Below are 12,373 nucleotides of genomic sequence, written 5' to 3'. Positions count from 1 at the left end.
CACAACTAAAATGAGCCTGTGTGCCGCAACTAGAGATCCCACGTGCCGCAACGAAAGATCCCGCAGGCCACAACTAAGACTTGGCGCAGCCAATAAATAAATAAATATTTTATAAAATAAAATAAAAATATGCAGCACACAACACACCTTGTTGACCCAGTCTCTTGTCAATAGGCAATTGAGTTGTTTCCAGGTACTCACAACAATTCGCATATTCTCACACATGGGCTTCCTGGTATACACCATGCAAGAATTTATCCTGAGTGCAAACCTAGAACTGGGGTTGTGGGGAAGTGATTTCTAAATGTTCTGTTGCACATGACAATGGCACACTGTTTTCCAGAGTGGCCGGCACATTTACTCTCACACCAGCAATTTATAAGAAATCATGTAGATGCACTTCCCCAAAACTTAATACGATCTCAATTCTTCATTTATGCCACTTAACACTGGACATAAAATAGCATGGTGCTATGGTCTTGATTTGCATTTCCCTGATTATTCATAAGATCGAACATCCCTTGTATGTTTATATACCTTTATGTTAAGATATCTTCGAATCTTGATGTTTCTCCACTTCTATGAAATGCCTCTTACACGTCTCTTGCCCAGTTTTCCATTGGGTTAATTGTCCTTTTTGTATTCATTTGTAGGTGTTCCTTAGATATTCCTCACATTGAATCTTCTACTGGTTATTATTTGTTGGAAATATGTTCTCCCCAGTTTGTAATGTGTCTTCTCACTTTCTTTTAAAATGTCGTTTGATGAATAGAAAGTCTTAATTTCAATATAGCCAATTTCTGAAATCTTTTCTCTGGTAGTGCTTTTTGTATCATAAGAAATCCTTCTCTTAATCCAAGTTTGGAAAAATATTCACCTATTAATATATTTAAATAAACCTAAATGATGCCTAAAATTTTCATTTAAGTCCTTAATCACTGTATATGGTGTTCAAGGATCTAAATTCATTTTTCCCCCATTAAGGATATCCACTTTTTAAGCTCCGTTAATTTCTTAAGGATGGTAAAATTCTCCCCTAAATGCAACTATAGATTACATAAAATGCTCCTCAAAATCCCCAAGGGGTGTTTTCTTCCCATGGAACTAATAAGTTGAATCCAAAATTTTATAGAGAGTAAAGAGTTAAGAACAGCCAAGATACTTCTGATGAAGAGAAGATACACCTACCCAACCAGATAATCAAGATTTATTATTACACTATAATAATCTACACAAACTAAGGAATGGGAAAGAACAGCACCACTACGTACTTAAGGACGATGTTAAAGGCCTAATGGGATCCACACTTAGCAAGTGAAACGTGACAATTTCATAAACCCATGTTATCTGGTGAACGTGGCAGCCACAAGATCTACCCAGAGGACAATCCCCATCACAGCGCAGGCACCCCTCCAGCTGCTCTACAGGACTTTGCTACCTGTCTGAGCCACAAGCACCAGTGATGTCAGACGATGCTGTCACCAAAAGGACAAAGGACAGTGATGGCAAAAGGGAAGTTTTCGGAATAATCCTCGGGAAAAGCCTACTCCCTTGATAGTCTCACTGCTATATAACCTATATGCTCTACCTTTTAAAAGAAATGAGTGTTGTTTCAAGAAACAAAGCTTTGGGGCTTCCCTGGTGGCGCAGTGGTTGAGAGTCCACCTGCCGATGCAGGGGACACGGGTTCGTGCTCCGGTCTGGGAAGATCCCACATGCCGCGGAGCAGCTGGGCCCGTGAGCCATGTCTGCTGAGCCTGTGCGTCCGGAGCCTGTGCTCCGCAACGAGAGAGGCCAGAACAGTGAGAGGCCCGCGTACCGCAAAAAAAAAAAAAAAAAAAAGAAACAAAGCTTTATAACATTTTCTGAAAACAGTACACATTTCGTCCTTCATATGCTCAGCACAAATCTAAATCAAAGAGAGGTTGCTCACTAAGCAAGTCTTCAACGTGTCACATCCTAAAATGAATGTAGCGATGATTACTGGTGCTTTAAAAGAATTAACCATACCCTCCCCCTCCCCCCCCCCCACACAAAACAAATGCCACAAACAAAACACCCTAGACCCTTGCTGCTTAAAAAGTGTGATCCAAGGGCTAAAAGTATCATCATCAACCTCACCTGGGAACTTGTTAAAATGCAGACTCTCAGGCCCCAGACCCAGTGAATCACAACGTGCCTTTGAACAACAAAAGTCCCAGCATCTGTGTGAGTCTAAGAAGGACTGCTCTAAGCCACTATCTGTCCTTTCTTCTCCTAATCCACGTGTGACTGTCTGCTGTTGTCCCAACAACACTGGGTCAAGTAGCTAACCTGCTACATTGCTTTTTTTTCTTTTACTCTTTTCTCCATTTTTTTTCTTTTCCCTTTTTTGTTTTTGTCTTCTTTTTCTACCACTTCTCATGTGGATGGTTCTCTTCATGTGGATGGAACCAGTAGGGACTGTCTTCCACAGCCAATGGAATTGTTCCTTTCCTGAAGCCAACTATCTGACCTTGTTGTGTTTTCTGCCATCTTTGCATTTGTGACTGTTCTAGGCCATTTTCGTTGATGCACGGGGTTTCCTGCTGCTCTGAACAGAAGGTGCCAGACTGCTGAACGCCAGCTAAGTGGGGGTATTCATGGACCCCTTTGTAAACTGAAGGAAAATATAACTGTAATTGAGTAATAATTCATTTTCAAAGCTGGTCACTGACAAAAAGTAGAGTTTACGACATGGAATAACTGCTTTAACAACAGATGAAAATGCGTAAACATTGCCCATGATAATTCACCTAAGTATTTCACAAAAGACATTAATTTAGCATATTAGAACCATTCATTCTAAAAGCTTCCCACAACCCTTATTTCAAAGGGTTCAATGGCTTCCCCATTCTTCAACTTAAAAGAGGACAGCAGTGTTTCCAGATTGAGACCGCTTTCATAATTTGACAAAGAGAATTAATGCTACTTGAAATAACTCAGGCACAGAACAAATGAGGTTAATTTCTTTGGAAGATGGAAAAAGGAATGCCTGGCACATAGTAGATACTAAATAAATATTTCCTGAGACACAGTATTGTTTTAGTAGACTATTTCACCTAACTCACAATTTCAGTCACAATGGTTAGAGCCTTTATCTCTACAATTCCCTTGGGAAAAGTTAACTACAGGAACCACTACACTCCAACTGACTGGCATTTAAAGCACCACAACACAAGACTGAGTTTTAGAAAATCTATGTTCTATCTTTAGCATTATAATGCTCTATATATGTAACACCTTACAAAATGAAGTCATACAAGCAACAAAAAGCCCCAAGAAGTCAGATTCTCCTCTTCAATTCTGGAGTAAAGTATAATTTTACATTTAAAGCTACATCAAAAGCTACATCATATTTTAAAAAGCTTATCAAGCACATACACATTTTGCTATACTTTATATGGACCTCACTCCCTTGATTTAATACTCACAAGATCAGCATATTTCTTACAGAGAGCTGCCAGCTTTTCTTCTGGAGTTGAAAGGGTGTTTAGGGCTTGCATCAATAATAAGACTTCTTTTCCTGATGATTAACAAGATAAGAAATAAGTCCCAGAAGAAGAATGAGATCAACCTGTAAATTCTAAATAACACTTCCTATGTTCTGACATCCAGGGTAAAATAATTTATGCCTATTAACTAGAAATAAGAGATTTGCTAGCTAAATTAAGAAAGCTATTTTTAAAATCTGGATCAGCAGGCACCCCTTCCTCCCCATCTCCACCCCAAATTTCTTCACTCACTAACACTGCGAGCTATTTGTGAAAAGAACTCTTGCTGAAGGCTTAAAAATTCCCTTGCTTAACCACTGATATCCAGGTTAAGACAAAGGGCAAGTTACAAAGGGCAGAATATTTTTATATGCTTCCTCCTAACCAAGTATGAATATAGAAGCAAGTTCAAAGGCAATTTCGGGTGGTACTCTCCGCCTATCTAAGACGCTCATTATCACTGGTGACACAGATCTTTTCCTTTGAGCAATTTAAATAACTTCTGATGACTTAGTAAGCATATTCAGTGTGTTAACCAAATTTAGTGTAAAAAAAAAAAAAAAAAACGAAGAAGGATGTCAAGATGGCACTTCCCTTGGGAAAAAGAGCTGAACAGTATTTTAAGGACTCTGGCAGTGAGAAGCAGGTGACCGAGACAGGATGGAACAAATGGTGTTTTAAAATAAGTGATAAGTTTTATTTCTTCAGCTGGGTGGTAGGTACCATTTTTATTTTTTTAAACGTTCACTCTTCATGAAGGGTATTTCATTAAAAATACATATGTGATGGCAATTCCCTGGCGGTCCAGTGGTTAAGACTCTGTGCTTCCACTGCAGGGGGTACGGGTTCCATCCCTGGTTGGGGAACTAAGATCCCGCATGCTGTGCAGCATGGCGGGGGAAAAAAAAAAGTGAAAATGACTTTGACTTTGGTATACAGTGTACAGATTGCTATGAGGAAAACAAGCAGGCTAACTTCAAAACAGAATCCTTTTCCATACACAGAAAATTTTAGCAACAAATCCTCTCTCGTTTGGCCCAAGACCAATAAGAATTTTAAAAGAGATGACAAAATATGATTCTTGAATATGATTAGAATTGCAATTTTTATGAAGATTTTTAAACTCACACTCTACCTGTTTTTTTCTGAGATACAACTCATGTACCATAAAATTCACCCTTTTAAAGTGTACAGTTGAGTATAATCACTAAGTTGTACAACTATCACCACTGTCTAATTTCAGAAACCCCATGCCCATGAGCTCCCCAGGCTCCCTGCTCCAGGTCCTTGGCAGCCACTACTCTACTTCCTGTTTCCATGGATTTGCCAATTCTAGACATTTCATATTAAGTGGAATCATATAATTTGTGGTCTTTTGTGTCTGGTTTCTTTCACTTAGCATAATAGTTTAAAGGTTCACCCACAATGTATAAAGACTTCATTCCTTTCCACCACTGAATAATATTCCATGTACAGACAGACCACATTTTGTTTATCCACTCATCAGCTGATGGGTAACTGTGCTGTTTGGACTTTTCAGCTATCATGAATAATGCCGCCTCAAGCACTCCTGGACACGTTTTTGTGTGGACACGTTTTCAACCCTCTTGGGAATATAACTAGATGTAGAACTACAGGGTCGCATGGTAACATTATGTGTAACTTTTTAAGACTCCTGCTTTTACACATTTAACTGGGGCTGCTAATATTGAAGAAATTTGTCTTGTTCGTAAGGAATTAAAAATTTATAGAAATATGAAAAATAATTTTAAGTTTGCCAAGTTAACAGAAAATGGGTATAATACGAAGGATCATTCCAACTCAGCATATAGAAAACCAAACAAATTTAAACACTGTTAATCTCAGGTAGAATAAGTATAAAAAACTTAGGGGCAACCAGTAAGCTTAAAATAAAAGGGGAATTCAGATTTCCTAATGAGATTTACCGTACCGCATTCTTTGTCCTGAATCTCAAACACAGCAGAAGAAAGAAAACATACCCTTGAAAACCAGTCTTAACCCACTTCTTGAACTTCACCTAACGTTATATCATCTCTAAAGTTTTGTGACTAGCTTTAAAATAAAATGATCAAATAAATATACAGTTTTCACAGTAAATTTTGGTCAGACTACATTAAAGATGCAAACAAAGCAAGTCAAATACTACTTCTGTCTGGGACTTCCCTGGTGGTCCAGTAGTTAGGACTCCGCGCTTTCACTGCCAAGGGCGCAGGTTCAACCCCTGGTCAGGGAACTAAGATCCTGCAAGCTTCATGGTGAAGCTGGGGGTGGGGACTACTCCTGTCAAATTGGCCCCAGATTTTTTTCACGAAAGCCCATTCTTTTTTTTTTTGCAGCACGCGGGCCTCTCACCGTTGTGGCCTTTCCCACCGCAGAGCACAGGCTCCGGACGCGCAGCTCAGCGGCCATGGCTCACGGGCCCAGCCGCTCCGCAGCATGTGGGATCCTCCCGGACCAGGGCACGAACCCGTGTCCCCTGCATCGGCAGGCGGACTCTCAACCACTGCGCCACCAGGGAAGCCCACGAAAGCCCATTCTTGACTACTGAGAGAGAAGTAACCTCCTGCTCTGCTGTCTCGGGTGCCCGGCACGTCACTGCAGCAGACAGGCTGCCTGCCCCACTGAAGACAACAGATGTGTCAGCTGAGCAACATCGCCCCCAACGCTGGCCATGTTCATCATCACCTGTGCTGCGGACAATACAACTCAAAGGAGCAACGTGTGAAACATGCAACCCCCAAGCTGAGGTTGTTACCTAAGGTTTTGTCTTTGTTCCTGTCGCACTCTGAATCTTGCTGACCATCAGGGGGATCTGTTCGAGCCTCTCGCCCAGGAATTTCCTCCCTTGACTCTCGTGTGCAGTACTCTGGGCTCACCAAACTCCTGCCCTTCGTGATAAAGTCACTGTGTGCATCCTCTTCCAAGGAATGCTTGTTACTTGTGCCACCACAGTGTGAGCCTTGATGCTGAAGAATATCATTGGACTGAGAGTTATGCAACATATCCGTTTTCACCCCTAGCCCGCACATTCCAGCTTCTTCCATTGTGCCAATCACAAACTAGAGGGAAGGGGAGAGGAGAAAAAAGATGGGAAGGGGGGTTAAATTAAATGTAATCAATGTTTACAATCCATCACACACCACAGGTTGACAGCTTTTTTCTTTCTTAGTCATTTGTAAAACCGATGTAAATATGGTAATTTCTAACTTTCACTGAGAGGTGACCTCACCGTAAATAAGAAAATTAAAGTTAAGATGGCCAAAAAACACATGAAAAGATGCTTAATATCACTAATTATCAGAGAAATGCAAATCAAAACTACAATGAGGTATCACCTCACACCAGTCAGAATGGCCATCATCAAAAAATCTACAAACAATAAATGCTGGAGAGGGTGTGGAGAAAAGGGAACCTCTTGCACTGTTGGTGGGAATGTAAATTGATACAGCCACTATGGAGAACAGTATGGAGGTCCCTTAAAAAACTAAAAATAGAACTACCATATGATCCAGCAATCCCACTACTGAGCATCTACCCTGAGAATACCATAATTCAAAAACATACATGCACTGCAGCACTATTGACAACAGCCAGGACATGGAAGCAACGTAAATGTCCATCAACGGAGGAATGGATAAAAGCAGATGTGGTACATATATACAATGGACTACTACTCAGCCATAAAAAAGAATGAAATGCCATTTGCAGCAACATGGATGGACCAAGAGATTATCATACTGAGTAAAGTAAGTCAGAAAGAGAAAGACAAATATCATATGATATCGTTTATATGTAGAATCTAAAAAAATGGTACAGGGCTTCCCTGGTGGCGCAGTGGTTGAGAGTCCGCCTGCCGATGCAGGGGACACGGGTTCGTGCCCTGGTCCGGGATGATCCCACATGCCGCAGAGCGGCTGGGCCCGTGAGCCATGGCCGCTGAGCCTGCATGTCCGGAGCCTGTGCTCCGCAACGGGAGAGGCCACAGCAGTGAGAGGCCTGCGTACCGCAATCAATCAATCAATCAATCCATCAATCAATGGTACAAATGAACTTATTTACAAAACAGAAATAGACTCACAGATGTAGAAAACTTACGGTTACAATGGGGGAAACGGGGGGGAGGGATAAACTGGGAGATTGGGATTGACACATACACACGACTATATATAAAATAGATAACTAATAAGGACCTGCTGTACAGCACAGGGAACTCTACTCAATACTCTGTAATGGCCTATATGGGAAAAGAATCTAAAAAAGAGTGGATATACGTATATGTGTAACTGATTCACTTTACTGTACACCTGAAACTAACACAACATTGTAAATCAACTATACTGCAATAAAAATAAAAATTAAAAAAAGAAAAATTAAAGTTAAAACAAATCACAGAACTCAGTGGTACCAAAGGAAGCAGGAAATGCCATTTAGTTGTACATCTAAACTTATTTCAAAAAAAAAGTATCAAGTTGTGTTAGGGCCCTAGCCAATAAAAAATACTTACTTCCTTATAAAAATTCACCACTTAAAATAATTAGCATCTTAAAAGACATGAAATTATCCCAAGTTAACGAATGTTAATTATTCTGGTCTTAGCCTCTAGGACACAGTACAGCAGAGATGGCTCACTGGCTGTCCAGCAGAGACCCAGGCTCCTCCACAATCCTGTGGAGCCGGGACTGGGTGGCCAAACGCTCAGACCAGCCAACACTTCCCAGCCCCTTTCATCTGGCCGGGACTCCCATGCAAAGTTGCCACCAATAAAATGTGAGCCCAAGGGATGACTTTTCTTCTGCAACAAAACTTTTCTTAGAAGCACACGTTCTTTCTCCTCCATCTCTTTCCCACTCTGGCTGGACGCAGAGGTCTCCAAGACCCCAAGAGATGGCAGAGCCACAGGATGAAAGCAGCCTGCACCCCTAAAGCTCACATACCTATACAAGGAAAGCCATCCGTCTTACTAAGAACACCCACACTGGGCTATCAGATGAGAAAGAGAATACCTTCCTCTCCTATAAAGCCAAAGACATTGTGAGAATTAGGTTTTAAACAGCTACCCCTGACCTAACAAATACAGACAGCGGGCATGGGACAGACGGCTTCATTCTAGTATTTTATTCTCCATCAGTACTTTAAACTTCCCCTCTCTTCTATCATACTGTTAACCCATTTACTTATGGGGGGGGGTGTTTTTCCCCTGGTTGACACTACTTGGTCATATGATGGGGCACAAATTTAAATTCTGTATATCTCCTCTCTGCATGAAAGAGAGGAAATTTCCTCTTCCTTTTTTGAATAACATAACTGATGGGGAGGTGGCTAATACCTTTCTCTTATCACAAGTGGACAAAAGCTACTCTACAAAGTTAATAGGAAAAGAGAGATTTATTTTTTCAAGTTACTATAGTATCCAGCTGAAGAAATGAAGATAATTTAAAATATCAAAGTAGCAGGGGATGGAGGGGTTAAGGGAACTAAATCCTCATCTTTTATAGTCCAATGTTGATAAATCAAGTACTGTGCTTTTTGCAAGAACAAACTGGTGCAGCCACTTTTAAAACCTTTTGCAATATGGCTACCTTCCAATCCAGTTAATTCTACCCCTAGGATTTTACCCTAGTATGTACAGATGTGCAGCCAAAGGCCAAGAATGTTTAAAACCACACTATTTGTAATTGCCCCGAATGAAATCAACCCAAATTTCTATCAACAGAAGAATGGATGCATTGTAGTGTGTTCATACCATCCAGCAGTGAGAACGAAGTACTGCTAGATGCAGCAACAGGGATGAGTCTCACAGAATTTTGTGAGGAAGGTGCCAGAAGAAAACATACTACAGGAAACCATTTACATATAAAGTTCAGAAACAGGCAAAACTAATCAACGGTGCTAGAAATCAAGAGTGTGTTTACCGCTGAGGGTAGGGCCTTCTGGGGTGCTCGGTAATAGTCTGTTTCTTGATCTAGGTGGGGTAACGTAGATGTTCACTTTGTGAAAATTCATTAAGCCTAAACCTTTGTGATTTGTATACTTTTCTGAATGTATGTTTTACTTCAATAAGGTTTATTTTTAAAGTTGCAATTTATATATTATTCAAGCATTATGAAGAACCAAAACAGAAATATTCTCCTCTGGGGAGAGAGATTAGAGATGCATTGCTTTTCTGATACTACTTTTTTAAAAATGTGCCTGTAATACTTTTTCTTAAAAAAATTAATGCATTAAGGGGAAATGCATTGTTTAGAGTTATGGTTTGATGCTACACTCAAATTCTTTCCAAAAAATTTAAAAATTCTCTTCCCTACGTAATGCAGTCCATAAAGCAGTATTTCTCAAATGTAATCCAGAGATATTAGGTCTACAAAAAATTACCAAGGATTTAGGAAATGTCTTTTGTTAAATTTCATTACTGCAGAAACTTCCTAAAGTCCTTGATAGGCCCAAATAACATACAGAAGTATTAATATCAAAGCAAATGCAAAGTGATCTTTTTTTTTTTTTGGCTGTGCCATGCGGCTTACAGAATCTTAGTTCCCCGACCAGGGACTGAACCCGGGCCCTCAGCAGTCAAAGTGCAGAGTTCTAACCACTGGACCACCAGGGAATTCCTGCCAAGTGATCATTTTAATGCTACATTATACACAGAACTACTACTTCCACCTCTATTTTATACCAAATATTAAACTGTCATATACTAGTTGGGCAGATGGATAATGTTAACAGAGACCCTTTATGCAAAAGCAATACTGAGAAGAAAAAAAAAACAACCCAGTGCTATTAATACCATCTTCCCCAACTTTTTAAAAATTAATTAATTAATTTTTATTTTTGACTGCGTTGGGTCTTTGCTGCTGTGTGCGGGCTTTCTCTAGTTGTGGCGAGCAGGGGCTACTCTTTGTTGCGGTGCGTGGGCTTCTCATGTTTCGGAGCACAGGCTCTAGGCGCGTGGGCTTCAGTAGTTGTGGCTCGTGGGCTCAGTAGTTGCAGCACGTGGGCTCAGTAGTTGTGGTTCGCGGGCTCTAGAGCGCAGGCTCAGTAGTTGTGGCACATGGGCTTAGGTGCTCTGTGGCATGTGGAATCTTCCCAGACCAGGGCTCAAACCCGTGTCCCCCTCATTGGCAGGCGTATTCTTAACCACTGCGCCTCCAGGGAAGTTCCCCCAATTTTTAAAAAATAATTTTTAAACCGATTCCCTGAAAACTATTAGCCCAATATTAAGAACAGGGCTACAAAACCACAATGCTGGCTTTAAACATTGATGAAAGTCTGTTAAAAGATAATTAAAATGGAAGATTGCTTATCTCTAACACAGAATTTCTCAGAAGCATAATGATAATAAAACTCACATAATACCAGAAAACATGGTGTCAAGCAATATCAAAAATATAACGAGCAAGCAATTTGTTGGAAGAAGCAGGAGCATAAATAATTTTCACCAAGGAAAACCCAAGGCCTCTCCTAAGATCAATTTTATTAAGAAGCCTACCTGAGAACTGGAATTGGTTATTTCTAGTTTCCCAGTTCAATTAGTGATTTTTCGTAACACCTTTATTGAGATATAATTCACATACCATCCAATTCACTGGTTTTTAGTGTATTCACAAAGTTGTACAACTACCACCACAATCTATTTTAGAATACTTTGGTCACCTCAAAATGAAACTCAGTACCCTTTTCAGCTATAAACCCCTAATCCGCCCAAAACTCCCAGCCCTAGGCAATTAATGTGCTTTCTGTCTCTATAGATGTGGTTATCCTGAACATTTCATATAAATGGAATCATACAATATGTGACCTTTTGTGTCTAGCTTCTTTCACACAGCATAATGATTTCAAGGTTCCTCCACATGGTGGCATGTATCAGTACTTAATTTCTTTTTATTACCAAATAATATTCCACTGTATGGACAGACCATATTTTGTTTATCCATTCATCAGTAGATGGACATTTAGATTATTTTCAACTTTGGCTATTATGATTATTTTCAACTTTGGCTATTATAAATAATTTGGTATGAACATTAATGTACAAATCTTCATGGGGACATCTGTTCACATTTCTCCAGGGTATATACCTAGGAGTGGAACTGCTGGGTCATATGGTCACTTTATGTATAACCCTTTGAGAACCTGCCACACTTTTTCTAAGCAATTGCACCATTTTACATTCCCACCAGCAGTGGATGAGGGTTCAAATTTCTCCACATCTTCATCAACTCTTGTTACTGTCTGTCCTTTTCATTATAGCCATCATAGTTGGTGTGAAGGTATCTAACCTAATGGCCAGTGATGCTGAGAACGTTTTCATGTGCTTACTGACCATTTGTATACCTCCTCTGGAGAAATGTTTATCCAGATCCTTTGTCCATTTTTAAATTTGGGTTATTTGTTATTTTATTATTGAGTTGTAAGAGTTCTTTATAGACACTGGATACAAGTCCTTTATCAGAGGTATGATTTGCAAATATTTTCTCTTATTACTGTCCTTCATTCTCCCAATTTTGGAGAAAACTCACAGTATATTTATTCACCTATTTCAAAATGCCTTAGGCGATTTAACTGCAAGTTATGCTGGCTTTCAGATTAAAGGCATATAGGTCAATTACAACTACCAGAGACAGAAAAAAGACAGTTTAGAAAGGCCAAAACGTTCACCTAACTCAAAATAATAGCTGGTGGTAGGCTTCCCTGGTGGCACAGTGGTTAAGAATCCGCCTGCCAATGCAGGGGACACGGGTTCAAGCCCAGGTCCAGGAAGATCCCACATGCCGTGGAGCAACGAAGCCCATGCGCCACAACTACTGAGCTTGCACTCTAGAGCCTGTGAGCCACAACTACTG

General features: G+C 40.2%; 1 protein-coding gene across 4 annotated transcripts in view; it reads right to left on the bottom strand.

Moving 5' to 3' along the window:
* TXLNG (taxilin gamma) overlaps positions 1–12,373 on the bottom strand; it is a gene marked incomplete at its 5' end in the record, with an annotated part of 60,336 nt that overhangs the window by 30,561 nt on the left and 17,402 nt on the right. For all 4 annotated transcript variants that reach the window (XM_079727691.1, XM_079727690.1, XM_079727688.1 and 1 more), the window contains 2 exons: positions 3,453–3,544; positions 6,289–6,592. In XM_079727691.1, the coding sequence (XP_079583817.1) occupies positions 3,453–3,544; positions 6,289–6,592 (396 nt within the window). The remainder of the gene's footprint in view (positions 1–3,452; positions 3,545–6,288; positions 6,593–12,373) is intronic.

This window comes from Hyperoodon ampullatus (assembly GCF_949752795.1).
Source record: "Hyperoodon ampullatus genome assembly, chromosome: X".
NCBI lineage: Eukaryota > Metazoa > Chordata > Mammalia > Artiodactyla > Ziphiidae > Hyperoodon > Hyperoodon ampullatus.
The sequence above is the reverse complement of the archived record's forward strand: the minus strand, read 5'-3'. Positions and strand labels throughout refer to the sequence as shown.